General features: G+C 41.0%; 1 protein-coding gene across 20 annotated transcripts in view; it reads right to left on the bottom strand.

Moving 5' to 3' along the window:
• Positions 1-19,100, bottom strand: part of MYCBP2 (MYC binding protein 2) — a 198,523-nt gene that overhangs the window by 18,843 nt on the left and 160,580 nt on the right. For 17 of the 20 annotated variants that reach the window (XM_084844798.1, XM_084844781.1, XM_084844788.1 and 14 more), the window contains 9 exons: positions 11,446-11,645; positions 8,723-8,872; positions 7,282-7,442; positions 5,726-5,882; positions 5,005-5,229; positions 4,445-4,510; positions 3,636-3,875; positions 2,566-2,664; positions 1,103-1,183 (listed from right to left, as the gene is read on the bottom strand). In XM_084844798.1, coding sequence (XP_084700924.1) covers positions 1,103-1,183; positions 2,566-2,664; positions 3,636-3,875; positions 4,445-4,510; positions 5,005-5,229; positions 5,726-5,882; positions 7,282-7,442; positions 8,723-8,872; positions 11,446-11,645 — 1,379 coding nt within the window. The remainder of the gene's footprint in view (positions 1-1,102; positions 1,184-2,565; positions 2,665-3,635; positions 3,876-4,444; positions 4,511-5,004; positions 5,230-5,725; positions 5,883-7,281; positions 7,443-8,722; positions 8,873-11,445; positions 11,646-19,100) is intronic. The other 3 variants (XR_014789262.1, XR_014789263.1, XM_084844783.1) reach the window with 3 other exon arrangements.

The raw sequence follows: 19,100 nt of genomic DNA, 5'->3' as shown, positions 1-19,100 counted from the left end.
GAGAGGTCGAGGAGAACAAGGAAGGAGCATTCTGTCAAACCGCAAATCCACCACATTATGACTTCAGAATCAATAAGGAGGGAAAGTTGACTTGTAGCTCTTTTTAATCAGATCTCCAGAGACAATAAGTCTTAACACTGAATCTCACTGCTTTTTAGTTGTGATGTCATCACCAAATTGCATACACACAGATAGGTCTTTCACTAAGGTAATGGAAACAATCAAGGGAGTAGAACTACAGGTTAGTTTACACTGTGCTTCAGATATGTGTACACTATGTGCAGTGTAGTGCAAAAGCAAACCACAGGCCACTTGGGCCTTCCCACTACATCTAGAACATTCTGTATGAATTTATGTTCATAACTGAATTGATGTTCAGAGTGGCCAGGTAGCTGGCCTTATGGGCAGCTAATAAATCTAGTAAATAAAATAAAAAATAAAATAAAATAAATGACTATACCTTGCCCAAATTGCTTAAAAATGGAGTGGGTGGAGTATGTTTGCATATGAAAGGAGATGCATAAGCATCAGTTCAAACAAAATGTTTTACATGTGGTAGCAGGAGACAGGTAAGCCCAGGGCTTGTTCTTGTGTATTTAGTGAACATGTGTAGACACTCTAAAAATGGTTAAGTTAAAATGTCAAACATTTTTTAAAAAATCAGTAAACTACATGGTTCCTACAAAAGTTGCATTTAAACTGTGTTCTCTCTCTCTCTCTCTCTCTCTCTGATTTGTTGGTTTTGGAGGGAGCTAAATAACACTCTCTTTCTGTATTTTAAAACTGGCTCCTGCTAGATAGATATAGGGCCCCCAATCATTCTGTACATACAAACTCATGTGGGTGTCCTTGGGCTGGGCCAGATGTGTTCAGTACATCCTCTTCCCTTTATTGGAAACCAAGCACATCATGCTTTTCTTAAGTTGTAGTGAAATAACTTCTTCCCTGGGCACAGCACTGGCTCCCTGTCAATAGGCTCCATCCTCCTCTCCCCAATAGCATGGCCTGTTATCATGCTGAGCCTCTCTTCCCTGAACCCTGGAGACCACATATACAAGTGTGTGTAAAATATTTACCACTGTAAAAGGTTATTATAACAAACCTGCTTTTGCAAATTTGTCAGTTTACTTCTGCTGAATATGATTCCAACCATGTGCTCTTTCAGGTCAGCATCTGAAGTTGCCTTTAAATGGAAAAGTTAACATCTGATGTGAGCACGTTTCACATTTTTTATTTCTACAACATGAAATCTCATGTGATTAAAGTTTGACAGCAGCTTTGTTTCCACTATATATGCTGGCATTTAGCAAAACAGAAAAACATAGTCAAAATAAATCCACTAAAGAATGCATATACTTAACATATTTTCTTCCTTTTAAAAAGAAGCTGTAGCCAATAAATGTCTGAATAGAGTGAAAAACTCTTATAATATTGTTCTAAGCATGTAAAACTCCAGATAATAATGATCTTCGAGCTGCAGACTAGTAGGCTTCTCCCACTAGTTAAGTGAAACCCAGTTCACCGCCTTGAGGAGGTAACATATTATTTACATCACTGGAGAAGCTTATATAGTGAGGGCCTCTAGGAACAGCAGGAAGAGCTGGTGTGTTCGGCACTCTTGCAAGGGACTGGTGAGAAAAATGTGTCAGCTACAAGTCTTGGCACCAGACTATCACCATAACTTCATGACTTAAGACCGTCAGAAAGAGGAGACTTTTACTTTGAGAGAATATGCTGCAGGACACTCATGTTAGCACTGCATTGTGACTTAGCCTTCTGTTGCTACTTATTTGGGGATGAATGCATGGTTTGCCTTTGTTTGACTAAAATCGTGGCAAGAGCAATTGTAGCTGCTTTTTGCAGGATATGAAGAATCGTAAATAGACAGACTTTGTAACCTGTGGATTTGTGCTGGTCAATGTTTGACAGAAAGTTCAAGGAAAAAGCATACCATTTCATGTCAGTCAAAACTAAACTATTAGGCTATTCCCAAAGCAGCAGCATGCATGCACAGGGCAGAACTATTTGTGCAGCTACAGTATTGTTTGATGCTGACACAGAAGGAGCTCCTTTCGCTAAAATGACAAGCTGCTATGCAGTTTAAAAGGATCTGCCTTGTGCGAAGACACTGCTTCCTAGAATTATAGCCTAAGTACACATCAGCTTCCTAGTGAATAGCTCCCTGCAATGACTGTAAGAAGTAACTGAGGTGTAGATATGGCCTTTAAATAATGGCTGTTCAGTACAGAACAATACACTGGTAGCATAGCTGTCGTGAGGTTCACTGAATTGTGAATGAAAGTATCTGAAATACCTAAATTGCCTACTATGAATCCTGCAAACATTCTCTAACAACTGGTACAATTTTAGTAATTCCAATGAATCTCTGTAGCCCCAGAATTTATGTAATCATCCAACACTACTACCAGACTTGGCATGACCACTGTTGGATTACAAGGAACATCTAGTTATAGGGAATGCAGTCTGACATAGCAAACTGAAGAATACATAGAACTGGCTTTACTAGTTTTAGAATCATAGTAATTATAGAATACAAATAAATACATTGTGTACTTTTTCTTCTCCTTCAGGTGAGGATAGCAACGCCTTTTCCTCTTGTTCTGGTGTTGGCTCAGCATCTCCCGATATGAGTTTTCCAAAGACCTGTACAAGAACAGGAAAGAGATAATGTAACAGGTGTAATCTACAATCTTTTATGCCGTTGCATTGACATTTAAAATATATGTGTGTGCAATTTGCTATAGATACTGTATCTTTCTAAATGGCAGAGAACAGAATGTGCACTGAAAATAGCCTTTGAAATGTATCACACCTGACCTGAAAACAAGCATTAAAAAGGCTATTGCTCTGTTTGCACAAATCAAATGGTTCTAATGCTACAACAGCAGTGTTTGTTATCGACAAATAAAGGCAGAGATACCATTTATGTTTCTATTTCAACTAGCATGACAGTTCCAACTAAAGGCTATGATTTTAAAGTTCCTATTATAAGGAATTACATAAATATAAGGACAGGACCTACACTAAAGAGCATATGTTCTGAAAAGCAGGAGGTGTGAGGAATGTATTTGTTTATACCTGTGGAGGATATATAACAATACAGAGCCTGAAGGAATAGGGGAAATCATGAACAGAGAATTAGCAAACTGTGACTGTGGAGCAGTGGGTATTTTAAAACTATGAGCAAATCAAAGTTTAGAAGCACCAGAATCAACTTTAGGCAAGCATCAATATATAAAGTAGGGCACAGTAATTTTTAAAAATTACATTTGTATCCCATCTTCCTTCCAGGAAGCTCAGAGTGGTAAACGTACATTGGGTTGGATCCAGCCTTAGTCATACTTAGAGCGGACCCATTGAAACCATGACTAATGCAAGTCCTGTTGATGTCACTGGGTTTGCTCTAATTATGACTAAGCTGAACTGCTTTGAGTTCAGTTTTTTAGGAAGGGGGAATAGAAATGTCAAAAATAAATACACAAGGTCCCCTGCAGTCTAGCATCAAAACAGGTGCAGGCTTGCTTAGCCTGTTAGCAGAACTACACATGCCATTTTCATATCCTTTATCTGATTTACAATGCCAAATGTTAATGTGATGAAATTCAGTGTTTCACCTGAGATGTAATGAGTCTGAAGACTCGCAGTGTCTCAGCTTCACAGCTTCTTTGCTGAGCTACACTTGCTGAGATCTGGCCTGCTATTTTGATGCTTTCGCCATCTTTCCATCCCAGCACTTTCACTTGCCTAACTCTGAGAGTATTTTCTGGTCCCTTCAATTCAATTTTGATGATGTGATTATCTCCAACAGGAAGTTCACTTGTTACCCAGCCAATATGCCTTGAATCCAAGTCAACCTACAGCACAGGAATATGAAGACAGAATTGTAGGGGAGAAAACACAAGACTTGGTGATTTGCACATGTAAGTAACTGGTACAAAAGTCAAGATTTAATAATCTGGTTCACACATCCAGTCACTGATAGTAGCATCAAGTGAAGTCTTTCATGTGCAAATGGGCCATCATGATAGATAGAACATTCATATCAGCCAATGCCAACGCAAATGTTTGGTCAAAAGCAAACAAGTGATAAGCATGCATTATGTGAATCAGCTCTAAAACAAATCAGTGGTGTCCTCTCTCTACAGAGTTGGACAGTTTAAGACTGCAGCAATACTTTGCTTCTGCAGCAACCCTTTCTTAAAAGCACAGATGAGGGACAGGATGCTAAGCATGAGGGGAAAGGAGATATTCAACCCTTTTCCAAATCTATTTGCGTCCTTCTCTGCCAGAATAAAGAAGTGTTGCAAGGAGGCCTATGGAGACTGATTTGTACAACGAGCCGCACAAATGGCATGTTAAATACATGGCATGATTTTACGCATTAAGTTGAACTCTGTTCCTCATAATTAAGCCAGTTATTTACCTGTTTTATTCTGCAAAGATCTTCTACTGCTTTGCCTGTTAAAAAGGTCATTGAAGTCACTTTATTCTACAGATGACAAAATGAAACAAAAATAAAGAAGCCTTTTAAGTTTTAAAGCTGCTTATTATACCAACAGCACAGTTTAAAGTAAAGGACATGAATAAAAGTTATTTTACAATTGAAAACTAGAGGCAATGAAGAACAGTAAAAATGCCTTCCAAAAACAAAGAACTATGCTGTCCAAAGGATTTTTCAAAAATCTTTAGCGCTCAGGATTTTTGTTAGATGTGGCTTAATCCATTTCCTTGAGTCAACTGAACAGTTCTACATGTTGCCTATTTACTCCGTGTGATCTGGCCTATATAGGACTGATGTATGGAGGATCTACTCTTTGATCAATGGTTTCATCTTTCCTGCATTTCCATACCTATAATTTTGTAACTAAATCCATTCTCTACAGCAGTGTGAATTTAACACAAGAGGAACATGCATACTCTGCTATTCCTTGCATCTGCAGAATGTATTTGGGAAAATGCCAGAGAATCAGATTTAACTCTTACCCCAAGATCACGTGAGTTGTCAACATGGACAGACACATAGCGAGCATTAATTCCTTTGACGCAATTAATTGTAATGTTTTTAGTCTTATTTTTATCTTCATCTCCTGATTCCCAGAAGGTTTCTGTTGACCCATCTGTCAAACTACCAATCATGGCTGGTCGGCTTGATGTTTTAATATCAACAATGCTGGTTAAGTCTTTTAGACAAATTACTATACACGATTCCTGTCAAAACAGTGAAGTTTCAAAGTCAAAAAGAAAGTAAATAAGTATCAGTCGCTACTATAGTACAAACCCATTCAATAAAACCCTAAAAGTAAAAGAGTGGACTTGTACACCACGACAGGACAAGAAAGCGAAGTCAGCGTTATGAAGTGTGTTTTTCGCCCCCTCTCATTCACACATCTCTCTTTTATTCATTTAAATAAAGGGCAGAATGAATTAGAAAAGACACTGAGTTTTAGAACAAGTTTTCTCAAAAAAGTAATAAAAATCAATGTGGCCTTTCTACCAATGAAAGTACATACTGGACAGCATGCCTAAATTGAAGTCATTAATCCACATATCATAATCTGAATCCCCTAAATCTATACACATGGGAAATATCCATTTGTGGAAACAAAGTATTTCAGCAAACTACACTTTAAATGACTGTATACGTTTCTATTTAGTAAAATACTCTCATCTATAGCTTTCACGAAAATCTGGAGAAATGACTCACCTGACTCATAGCTTCAAAGCCTGACTGGATGCTGATACTAAAGCTCTCCTCACTATCTCCATCATCAGATTTGGACAGAATGTTGTTAATGTGGTGAAAGACATTGCTCTGGTGCAAAAACTGGTGGTCAGATTGCTTGAATTTGAGGCTCCAGCATCTGAAAAACAAGATAAGGAAAACATTTCTTTAGTTTAAAAAGGTCTAAGCAAGCACTACTGGAGGATAAATCACTTTAGTCACTGAAAGAACAGTCATGGCTCCTATGCAATAACCGCATTGCATTATCTGCTGAGTTTGTATGCCTCTCCATGTGGTGAGTACAGACCTTTTTTCAACTAATAACTTAATGAACCTCCACAGTAGAACTCACAAGTATATGCAAGGGTTTGAACATTTCACCCATCTGAGATTCAACACATACAGTAGGAAATACAGGAAAAGATCTGATATCTAGGGACTAACAATACTTGAAGGATATTCGATGCAAGTTTCATGAATGACTACCTCTGGAAGTAATATATGCAGGTGTTAGTGAGTGAAAAGAATAGGGCTGAGATGAAACAGAGGCTGTTCCTTATGAAAAAGCAGCCTTTGCAAACCAAACCAACACACATGCGCACCCATTGTGATCTCTCAGAGTGGAGATGGGAGGTCAGGCTGTAAAACGGGATGAAAAAGTTTACATATCCAAAGTGAGGGCAGAAGGAACCGTCTTCATTCTGATTTCTCTTCAGGGTGTCATCACACAGCCACATCTGAAGGAAGACTACTCAGAGTGAGGTCAATGCTTCCTGACAGTTTCCCAATTTGGCTTCATGACATTGTGACTTAGCCAAATATGATTAGTTGCATGACAGTGCTGTGACATCATGCTACCCGTGTGATCTCTGATCAGCTGGAATTGCCTCTGGAAGAAAACCATTTTTGTTTTTTTTAAACTGATGCCAAAGTTGCAGATTGCAGAATAAAGAACTGCAAACAGGTGGTGAACGCTCACACAAAAAATGAGAAGGGGGGAGGGGGGAGGCAAAACATCCTCCTGCCTGCCCCCATTTCTGTCAACATTTTCATGGGTGAAAATTTGGCTGAGGCCTAAAAAAAACAATACTAGATCTAGAGATAAACCTCCATAAGTCCAGGCAAATATAAGCATCCACTTGCTTGGAGAAAAAGGAAAGAAAGAAATAACTTCAACAGAGTATAAGAATTCTCATCAATTCGTGTCTTCTGTTTTTTGACATAGGACAGAGCACACTAGCCTTCGCTTTATGCAACAAGGGATGGGATGCTACCACTTCCCTTTGCTCCCAATGCAAGGACAAAACTGTGTGAGTACAGCTGGTATAATAAACCCCAACAATTACCAATGTGGATATAGCCCAAGCATCTAGACACTATATGCTGAAATGTGTCCAGCCACATGCATAGTTGGTACCTAAAAATGTTATGCAGAGTATTTGTGATGTGTTTCTACTTCTGTACAAAATCTAAACAGCTTAATATTAAACTTCTCATTGCTGAAATGCGTTCAGATATTTTCTGTATCGAGCACCCACCGGAGAGCCATCTGTTGTAATGAACTTCCACTTGGGAGAGACATCATGAGGTCAGAAATTGTCTGTAGCAGACGGTGGAAAGTATGGGGTAAAGGATGAGCTGCTTCACCGGCAATCACTATATCTGACAATGGATGTTCACAGACTCTCGTATCCTTTTCCTAAAAATTCAAACAATGTGCATTACATTTATTTATTTAATGCATTTTTTGCTGCCTTTGAAGACTCCAGTCTTCCCAAGACAACTTACAATGTAAGTCCATCAAATCATAAATCAATTTTAAACAAGTGTAAGAATGAACCAATTAAAACAAGCAAAATGCAAAACTTAAAACTGCTAACAAAAGCTGCACATGTAATTAAAACCTTTCAGTTAGAAGCCAAAGAAAGCAAGTAAGTTTTTAAAAAACTCTTAAAAACACCAGATGGCGCTAGGCATTCTTGGCTACTGCTGCCACATGTACTTCCACATACCACATTGAATCCAGAAAGATCCCCAAACTATTTACTTGGTCCTTCAGGAAGAATGTAACCCCATCCAACACAAGCTGAATATCTCTGTACAGATCAGCAGGTTTCCCTACCCACAGTACTTCTAACTAATAGGACCTTTTTAATAAGGACACACTCAATTTAGTTCTCTGTCCAATATATTCACTATTTCTATGCACACATTCAGGATCCTAAGCTCTACTTCCTATAAAAAGCTTTTGGGATTATATTTGAATGCCTCAACATAATAAATTGTGGTAGGCTTAATTACATACCTATGAATATTCAAACTTAATTCAAGATCACCAAAACCACCTTCCTTACAAATGATGTACCCAGCCTGTTAAACAGAAAACTAGAGCAATTTTAGTATTATTTTTTCCATTTGCCTTCACAAAAATACAAGCTGAAAAAATCCCGCCTTAGCAGATGTTATTAAGGTTACTGAGATGATATTAGGCAATGGATATGTTTAAGAAAAAGGTGAAAAGAATTCCACAATAATTTATCCAAACCAATGTCCAAGGACTACGCCATTCTTAACAAAGACCTACAATGTTCCTGAAAAAGGCACTAGATATTGGAAAATTTAAGGTAGCCTAAATAAAGTGATTTCTATTAAGGCAAAGAAATGCCTGCAACTTTTATCATGATTTAGATATAGCAGTCTTCAAATCTTTCTAAGTATGAAAAAACAACCCCCATGTTTGTAACTACTTTATTCAATGAATGAATCAGACTAATTTAAGCTATTTCAAGATTAATACTAGGGTTTTTTTTTTAAGTACCTGAAGTTACAGCATCCTGGGCTAAGCCAAGACGTGTACACAACTAATAATTTTGTTAAATGCCTACATATTTAGAAATACTTCTGAATGGATTATAGCTACATACTGGTTCCACAAAACAAAAACAAAATTATTAAAAACTTGCAAGTGTTTCATCTTACTTGCTCAGTGTTCTCTTTGTTTGCTTTATTCTCCTCATCCTCTTCTTCCTCTGGCTCTACTGGAGCAGGAGTGAGAGAAGCCACAAAATGCCATAGAATATCATGAAGAGATGTTGTTTGGATGACATTACAGAGAAGCCAGTTAAAAGCCTAGAAACAAAACGTTGTACAGTTTAAATGTAGAGGAGAACTGGAGAGAAGGTACCAAATTTTAGAAGATTTAATGACATTCTGTAGAAAATACATGTGAAATTTATTATAGCAAGGTAACAGTGCCCTAAATACTTGTAAGTTGTTATCTTTGATAGACACTTGTGGTTAAATGGTTGCATTTGGAAACGGTAAGAAAACGAAAAAGTTAATTAATGGGGGTGGTTTTAAAGCTAAACTGAAAGGGCAATAACTAGCATGGAAGTGGGCAGGCTGCCTAAGGTGATAAAAGCAGATGCTGTAATGGTTTGCATAAGTTGTTTGCACTGGTTGTTAGTAAAGTTTAGAAAAAGTCAGGATTCTGACAGCAATGCATATGCAGCTAGGGCAGAGGCGACAGAAAGAGATGGCATCTAGGTATCCTAACCTAGCAGACACTCCTATGCATCTTTGCTCATACATAAATTCCACTGTGTTCAATGCAGCTTACTCCTAGGTAAGTATTCATAGGATTGCAGCCTAACAGAGTTACTCTTCAGAAAGTAGCAGTGAGTAACAGAAATAATACAGAAAGCTGCTCATCCTGGATGGTTGTGCCATATGAGTACAAACTGGATATAGACAGGCAACATTTTAAAGATGGTTAGACTCCATGCATTAAAGAGAAGTCATAGCAGGCAAAATCCAACGTAAGCCTTACTTAGAGTAGACACAGTGAAATGAATGGGACTTTAGTCATGACTAATTAAAATCCCATTCATTTCAATGGGTCTACTCTAAGTAGGGTTTATGTTGGATTTTACTCACTGCTTCCTAGTGACTATATTAACATACTGTATAGATTACAGCAGTTGCACTATGCACAACTGAAATCTCTGTGAGCCACTTTTATACATCTTTTACTAACTCAAAAAGTTTGTATAGCCATGTTTATCGTGTGTTTCTCTCTCTGCGTGTTATAACGTGCTATCTTCTCTTTGTACCACCACCAGTCTCACTGAACCCCCATCTATGTCTTTTCCTGTCCCCCCATCAGATGTCTCTGTAACCCTTATCTCATTTCACTTCTTCTTTCTTCAGTCTTTTTGTTTTTCTCCCCATCTCCATCTGTTCAGTAGTAATAGCACACAAGTTTTTCACTCTCCCAGAAATGCACATCACTGAAGGCGTTTCAGACGCAGGTGGGTTGTAAAGTGTGGTTGGCTACAACAGTCTAAAACGTCTGCCACCAACTCTTCTGTGCACCTTTGAATCTACCTAAATGGAGCTACCTCCTCAAAGGGGTTTGTGGCAGAAAGAGCCTATGTGTGAGCTAGGGGCTGAATACCCCTGAATCCAGGGGAGAGGAGCAGCAGCCATACAGGCATTATCCCATCCCCACTCCTACTTTGAATGGGCTTGCGTGGGTCACAGATGCCCCTATAAAGATGTGGAAAACTGCCACGAACAGCAAGCCTTTGAAATTCCCTCCAGACGATGCAAATGGACAGAGGAGGAGGCTGCAATTTGCACATGGGCCCTATACTGTGCAGGCCTCGGTTAGGAAATTAATGTGCACCACATGCCTTCATATGTAGATTAAATGTACAACCTGTAAAAGGAGTTGTTTTACAGTGTCAGACAGTTGCACTATCTTGCCCTGTATTACCTTGTTCTGACAGGCAGCAGTTTTTCAAGGCTCCAGGAGCTACCTACACATCTCATATGAAAATGTGTGTAAGAGCTCCGACATAATTTTTTTTAACAAGAGAAGGCATTCTGAGAGGAATGGCAGAGGTTATGTGCTTGTCTTTTTCCCCACTGCCTATTTATCTACTCAAATTGCCCCCCCCCCCATCTTTTCCTCTCATGGGGTTCTAGTCATTTCCTTACTTTGCTCATATACAACTGGAAACCTGTGGGAAAGGAAAGCTCCTTGGAACATTAAACCCCCATTTCTTTGCTCTAAATTCCCCTCTCACGCAGAGGCTAATCATGTAAAAAACATTGTCAGGGCTTACCATGTTTGTGTAATGTATAGTTATAGTCCCTGAGGCACGGATCTTTCCCGGTCTTGCTGTTTGGGATCCGTTTAACTGGAGATTCTAGGGATTAAGTCTGGAACCTTCTACATTTGAAGCATGTTCTTTGTCACTGAATTATGGTTCCTTCCTATGTCCCTAATTAGTATAATTGTAAGTAACAATCTACCGTACCAGCACAGAGAAGTTAAGACAGATTGCTAGGATTAGAACTATATCGGTATTACAACTGCACAAGCTTGTCACATTATACAGAATATATGCAGCCAACCTAGATAAAGCTAGTGGTTGCTACCCTTTATCTATTCACTGCTGTTCACTGCTGCTGCAGTGGAAGAGGAAATAGGCCAGACACTGAAAACAGATGTGGGGCCCGCAGGCGTTATGTGCTGTTCAGGATCGAGATACAGGCTTGTATTGCGACTTCCTGGATGTCCCAGTTTTGGAAACTGAAGAGTAATATAGCTTCTGTGCTTGACCAGAAGTACTACCATAAGAAAAATAAATTGCTAGTGTGACATTTATTAGGAAGATAATCAATGCATTAAATACCTCCATAGCAAACACCCGGCAAGCTGATTTTCTCAAAGCTTGTTTCATTGCTATTTCAAGTCCCTCCAAATCATGATGTTGGATGACAAATGCCAGAACAGGCCACTGGAAATTTCTCTCTCCTTTGGAAAGAGAGCTGTGGGCGGAGATTAACCGAGAAAGTTCAGGAGATGGATGTCTCAGAAGAGAGGAACCCACTTCTATTTAAAAGCATAAAAATATGTACATTAGATGGTTAAATTCTTTTGGTGCAGCTATGCAAATAAGAATGTTAGTATATTAGTATTAAAAGTAGAAACTGTACAAGTGATCTCTGCTAAAATGTCATACTACACATTACTTGGTGGGGATAGTGAAGAGGCACCTTAATAAGCAAGCTGCTTGATTGTTAGGCTAATTCTAAAACGTTTTGGTGCTTCATTTACAATTCTAGTCAACTGAAATCACACGTTCACATGCCATTAGCGTTAATGCATTTATAACATATTTCTAAATGTAGATTATGACCAGGATCCAAAGAACCATGCAATTATTCCTGTGCACCAAGGGAACCCAAGGCACAGGTCAAATTGTTTATGAAAGACGGAAGGGAGCTTCAAAAGAATAATATTTATTTAGTAGATTTATATACCCCTTATCATATTTAAAGATATATATCTGTATATGTATATGACAGGCCATGGGGAATGTGTGCTGGCTGTCCAAAGTAAAAAAGTTAAAAACCATACTTAGTATGTCTAAACACTTGAGCGTATCTAAATAGCACTTTGAAACAAGTCTTAATCTACAACCTCTAAGTGGCCTTATGTTTTTACACAGAAAGACATGGTCATCTGTGCGGTCACACATGAGGAATACTCTAGAGGAGGGGTATTGAACTTTCAGCCCACGAGCTTAATCCAGCCAACCAGGGTTTCCCAGATAGCTATGACCCCCTTACATTTGTCACCAGTGAATCACCAGGATCACCAGGTGTTTCCCCCATTTTTCCTGACTCACCATCACCAATCATCTGGCAGTTCCTGCCACGGCTTCCCTTTTTATTTGCCAATTGGGGAGTGGGGGGTGCATTGTATTTTTTTAGTCTTTTTAAATTCCTTTGCATTTGGCCCTGGATGCAATCAGGCATGAACAGCAAGACAAAGGTTTTGTTCCCCCCGATCAGCTTCTTCCCAGCTTCCTCCTTCCTTGATCAGGTAATCAGGGAAAAAATGTGCACATTCTCCTTGGTTCTCCCTCCACAGCATTCAAGTGATCTCCCCTGTGCCTCCTCCTTAGCAGGCACAAAGTCTTAGAAGAGACTTTGAAGGGATTTCTTTGTAAAGTAAATAACAAAGGGCTTTTTAAAATGCATTACTTTTTCCTTGAGTGATAGTGATTGAAAGGGGAGAAGTTGAGGGGAGGAACCCCCTTTCCCCTGCATTTAGGAATGCCCCCAATTTTTCCTTTCCCTGCACTGTTCTTTGCTTGCTGTTGCTTACTTTGCTGAGGTACTTGTGAATGTATGTGTGTGTGGGGCGGGTATGTGTGCTGAATTTTGCTTCCACCGATGGCATGTATTTTAAAACTGCTAAGCATTATTAACAAGCCAGCAAGTAAAGCCAGAGACAAACCTCAGCCTGCTTTCTGGAATTGGGCGTAATTGGGTGGGGGTATGTTTTCTGTCTGTGCTTTCATTAACTGCATTGTATTTTAAAACTGTTGCTTAAACCTGGTGCTTGTGCCTTCCAATCTGGCTTATTTCTAAGTAGACATGTTGTTGATCTGTTGTTGCTGTTGCTTACTTCTAAGTAGACATGCATAACACTGATTTTTGGTTGCTGAGGCTTACTTCTGCCTCGTAGACTAAGCTATGGCAAGTTGATTTGATCTAGCACATAGTGCCTCCTGATGCAAATTGAAAAGAATGGGATTTTGCCCTGCCCACTTTTGCATTTCACCCCAACCACCACTAGAATGCAGCCCTCAAGACCTTCTCAGAAATTGGTCCTTAAGCTGAATAAGACTACACACCCCTACTCTAAAGTTAGGTAAAATAGTTTTTCCATGTTTGACCCCAAATCTCAGTACACATGCTCAAAGGGGCATGGTTCCTGTCTTCCCACACAGTTCCCAATCAGACTGCCGTAGTGGCTATATAAGTTCAACACCAGAGCAAGAGCAGGTAAATAATGACATCTGGAAGGAGGGTAGATTGTGTGACTGCACAGATGATCACTGGAAGAACAGTTACAGGTAAGCAATGTCCCTGTGCAGTACCACATATGGATGAATAGCAAGCTGACTTTAACCAGAGATGGGACAGGTAGCATGAGGGAACCACAAAGCTCAGCACAGCTCATCCAAGAGAGACATCTGCCTGATCCTGAATATCCAAAGCATGATGTCTAATAAATGTATATGGCTGTGATCAAATAGCAGCCCAACACAATTCAGGGACAGAGATCCCCCTTAGAAAGGCCATGGAGGACTTAGCCTCTTGCAAAATATATGTGGACACTTGACGGGACTGGCAAACCAGCTAGTTCATGCCACAACCTGACTGTCAACAAGATCCAACACAGGAGGTGCTAGGTCAACACTGGCAAAGTCTTCCAAGGACCCTGATAACAGATGAAGAGGTGAGGGTCATGCCTGAATGCCAACATCCTGTCAGTGTAGAATGCCAGAGCCCCTGCATGTCTAATGCCATGTGTTTCAAACCTAACAAAAGGTTTGGATAGAATGCTGGCAACACAATGTCCTGATTTAAATGAAACAGATACCAACTTAGGGAGAAAGGACACACCTGGCTTGAGCACAGCCTTACCCCTGTGAAAGACAAAGAAAAACATCCCTGGTGATGGCAACCGGGAAAGCTACCTTGAATGTGAGCAAGGCAGGTCAGGTTGCAAGTGGCCAGTGGCTCAAAGGTTCTTGCCATAAGTTGAGTAAGGGCCATGAGCAGGCTGCATGGAGGCAGGTGAGCTTGGACAGGAGGACAGATTCAACAAGCCTTTCATAAACTGTTTCACCAGTGGGTGGGAACTAATGGTATGGTCATCAACAGAAAGATGAAAAGCAGAAATAGCTGCCAAATAAACTTTTAAGGCCCCTTCATGGATCACTGCCTTGTTGTGGCGAAGGGGCTTGCGTAACTCAGTGAAGCCATAAGCTATGCCGTGCAGGGCCACCCAAGATGGACAGGTCATGGCAGAGAGTTCTGACAAAATGTGGTCCACTGGAGAAGGAAATGGCAACCCACTCCAGTATTCTTGCCAAGAAAACCCCATGGAACGTATCACAAGGCTAAAAGAGATGACGCCGGAAGATGAGCCCCTCAGGTCGGAAGGTGTCCAATATGCTACTGGGGAAGAGCAGAGGGTATTTCCAAGTAGCGCCAGAAAGAGTGAAGCGGCTGGGCCAAAGCCGAAAGGACACTCAGCTGTGGATGTGTCTGGTGGTGAAAAGAAAATCCGATGCTGTAAAGAACAATATTGTTTAGGAACCTGGAATGTCAGATCAATGAATCAAGGTAAGCTGGAGGTGGTCAAACATGAGATGGCAAGATTGAACATCGACATCTTGGGAATCAGCGAACTAAAATGGACATGCATGGGCGAATTTAATTCAGGTGACCATCATATCTACTATTGTGGGCAAGAATCCCTTAGAAGAAATGGAGTAGCACTCATAGTCAACAAAAGGGTGGGAAAAGCAGTACTGGGGTACAATCTTAAAAATGATAGAATGATCTCAGTACGAATCCAAGGCAAACCATTCAACATCACAGTAATTCAAGTCTATGCCCCAACCACTGAGGCCGAAGAAGTTGAGGTTGATCGGTTCTATGAAGACCTACAACACCTTCTAGAACTAACACCAAAAAAAGATGTCCTCTTCATCATAGGGGATTGGAATGCTAAAGTAGGAAGTCAAGAAATCACCGGGATAACAGGCAGGCATGGCCTTGGTGTACAAAATGAAGCAGGACAAAAGCTAATAGAGTTTTGCCAAGAGAACATGCTGATCATAGCAAACACTCTTTTCCAACAGCACAAGAGGCGACTCTACACATGGACGTCACCAGATGGTCAATATCGAAATCAGATTGATTATGTCCTTTGCAGCCAAAGATGGAGACGCGCCATACAGTCTGTAAAAACAAGACCTGGAGCTGACTGTGGCTCAGATCATGAGCTGCTTCTTGCAAAATTTCGGCTTAAATTGAAGAACGTCGGGAAAACCACTAAACCGTTCAGGTATGACCTAAATCATATCCCTGAGGAATATACAGTGGAGGTGAGGAATAGATTTCAGGGATTAGGCCTGATAGACAGAGTGCCTGAGGAACTATGGACGGAGGTCCGTAACATTGTTCAGGAGGCAGCAACGAAATCCGTCCCAAAGAAAAAGAAATGCAAGAAAGCCAAGTGGCTGTCTGAGGAGGCTTTACAAGTAGCTGAGGAAAGAAGGGAAGCGAAAAGCAAGGGAGAAAGGGGAAGATATATCCAACTGAATGCAGAGTTCCAGAGAATAGCAAGGAGAGACAAGAAGGCCTTCTTAAATGAACAATGCAAAGAAATCGAGGAAAACAACAGAATGGGAAAGACTAGAGATCTCTTCAAGAAAATTGGAGATCTCAAGGGAACGTTTTGGGCAAAGACGGGCATGATAAAGGACAAAGAAGGCAGGGACCTAACAGAAGCAGATGAGATTAAGAAGAGGTGGAAAGAATACACAGAAGAACTATACAGGAAAGATCTGAATGTCCCTGATAGCCATGATAGTGCGGTCACTGAACTTGACCAGACATCCTAGAGAGTGAAGTCAAGTGGGCCTTAGGAAGCATTAGTAACAACAAAGCTAGCGGAGATGACAGTATTCCAGCCGAGCTATTTAAAATCCTAAAAGATGATGCTGTTAAAGTGCTACATTCAATATGCCAACAAATCTGGAACACTCAACAGTGGCCACAAGACTGGAAAAGGTCAGTTTACATTCCAATTCCAAAGAAGGGCAACGCCAAAGAGTGTTCAAACTACCGCACAATTGCGCTCATTTCACATGCCAGCAAGGTGATGCTCAAAATCCTACAAGCTAGGCTTCAGCAGTATGCGAACCGAGAACTACCGGAAGTACAAGCTGGGTTTAGAAGAGGCAGAGGAACTAGAGATCAAATCGCCAACATTCGCTGCATCATGGAGAAAGCAAGAGAATTCCAGAAAAATGTCTATTTCTGCTTCATTGACTACGCTAAAGCCTTTGATTGTGTGGATCACAACAAACTGTGGCAAATTCTTAAAGTGATGGGAGTACCAGACCACCTTACCTGTCTCCTGAGAAACCTGTACGAGGGTCAAGAAGCAACAGTAAGAACCAGACATGGAACAACCGATTGGTTCAAAATTGGGAAAGGAGTACGACAAGGCTGCATATTGTCACCCTGCTTATTTAACTTATATGCAGAGTACATCATGAGAAATGCCGGGTTGGATCAATCAGAGGTCGGAATTAAGATTGCCGGGAGAATTATCAACAACCTCCGATATGCAGACAATACCACCCTAATGGCAGAAAGCGAAGAGGATCTCAAGAGCCTCTTGTTGAGGGTGAAAGAGGAGAGTGCAAAAGCTGGTTTGAAACTCAACATTAAAAAAACTAAGATCATGGCATCTGGCCCTATCACTTCCTGGCATATAGAAGGGGAAGAAATGGAAGCAGTGACAGATTTTACTTTCTTGGGCTCCAAGATCACCGCAGATGGTGACTGTAGCCATGAAATTAAAAGACGCTTGCTCCTTGGGAGGAAAGCTATGGCCAACCTAGACAGCATAGGAAGAAGCAGAGACATCACCTTGCCGACAAAGGTCCGTCTAATCAAAGCTATGGTTTTCCCAGTAGTAATGTATGGCTGTGAGAGCTGGACTATAAGGAAGGCTGAGCGCCGAAGAATTGATGCTTTCGAACTGTGGTGCTGGAGAAGACTCTTACGAGTCCCCTGGACTGCAAGGAGGTCAAATCAGTCCATCCTAAAGGAAATCAACCCTGAGTGCTCATTGGAAGGACAGATAATGAAGCTGATGCTCCAATATTTTGGCCACCTAATGCGAAGAGAAAACTCCCTGGAAAAGACCCTGATGCTGGGAAAGACTGAAGGCAAAAGGAGAAGGGGACGGCAGAGGATGAGATGGCTAGATAGCATCACGGATGCAATGAATATGAACTTGAGCACGCTCCGGGAGACAGCGCAGGACAGGAAGGCCTGGCGTGCTATGGTCCATGGGGTCACGAAGAGTCGGACACGACTGAACGACTGAACAACAACAAAACTTTCAAGGTAGGAGAGTGCTAGTCCTTAAGATCTAAGCAACAGCAGAAAAAATAAGTCAGCTTTTGAACATGAAAAAGCATTGAACCTATACCGCACTGCAAACTTGAGGAAACAAGTTTCCTCATGTGTATGCCACTGGCTGTCCTTCCTGAATGGTTAGTGCCCCACTTTTGTCAAACCCCTTGAATTACAGCTGTAAGTCCTGACTTCGCTCCCATCTGGATGTGTTTCCTTTCATCTTCAATGTGGTGGTGTACAGAGGCCAACTGCCAAAATAGTTATCCTTGTTCCAATATTTCTGGCCCTGACTATATGTATGGGAAGACAGAAATCTCCCACTGACAGACATGCACAGTAGTGACAGCCATTCACTTCATGAATATTTTGTGAGCTGTGGGCAGTCCAAACAGGAGGATTCTGAACTGGAAGTACTGGTCTCCCAGAGTGAAGTGGCAATGTTTGGGCACTGTGAAAATCAGCATCCTTCGAGCCTATGGATGCGAACATTGATTTCTTCACATTCCAATGTGAAGGAATGGAAGGAAGGTTCAGAATTGGTTGAAGGCTTCTGTCACGATCCTTCGTCCTCTCCCTTCGCGATCAACACACTCCAGGAGACCAGGCTTCAGGTTTACTACTTTATTAGTTAATGACTAGCTTCCTTACAAATGCAAATTCTAGGAAACTCTCAGACTACAATGAAGACAGCTACTCCACACAATTACAAATATCAATAGAGGAGCCGAAGTGGAAGTTAGAGAAGTTGCCAGCAGTCTGAACAAGAATTTCTCGACCAGATTAGCTTCAGAGGGATGCCCCTCCCTTAAAGTGGCTCCCTCCTATGTAGGTTTTCACATGTAGCCAACCTAGCGGAGTGTCTGACCTCCGCCCCTAGCTTTTCCCACTTCGCTCTGCGACGGACCCTAGCATCCCTCAAGTCATGCCCCTCACTCTCCTCCTCCCCTGAAACCTGGGTTCTCATGGAGGAGGAAAGGGGGGTGAGCCATCTGTGAGCCAAAGTCTTTGGAAGAAGGCCTTGTCATATCTGAGCTCACTAGGGAGGAAGCCTCCCCCTGTTCTGGCTGTTCCCACTCTGAATCCAAGCTACTAAACATATCCATATGCTCAGATTCATTCCTGACAGCTTCCATCTTTCCTCAGGATGGTGAAATACTTTGAATAGAAGCTCCAAACCTTCAGGGCATTGGGTATCAGTTCCACTGCCCCTTTTGAAGGAGGGTTTTGATCTCATTTCTAGAATAAGAGACAGAGGTGTATAGAAAAGCCTGCTTGGGGGAAGCAAAACAAAAACAAAAAATACCCTCAGACACATATCCCATGA

Source organism: Heloderma suspectum, chromosome 3, assembly GCF_057233095.1.
Source record: "Heloderma suspectum isolate Gila_16-S chromosome 3, 16-S_ref, whole genome shotgun sequence".
NCBI classification, from domain to species: Eukaryota; Metazoa; Chordata; class Lepidosauria; order Squamata; family Helodermatidae; genus Heloderma; species Heloderma suspectum.
This window is presented reverse-complemented; position numbering and strand designations above follow the sequence as displayed.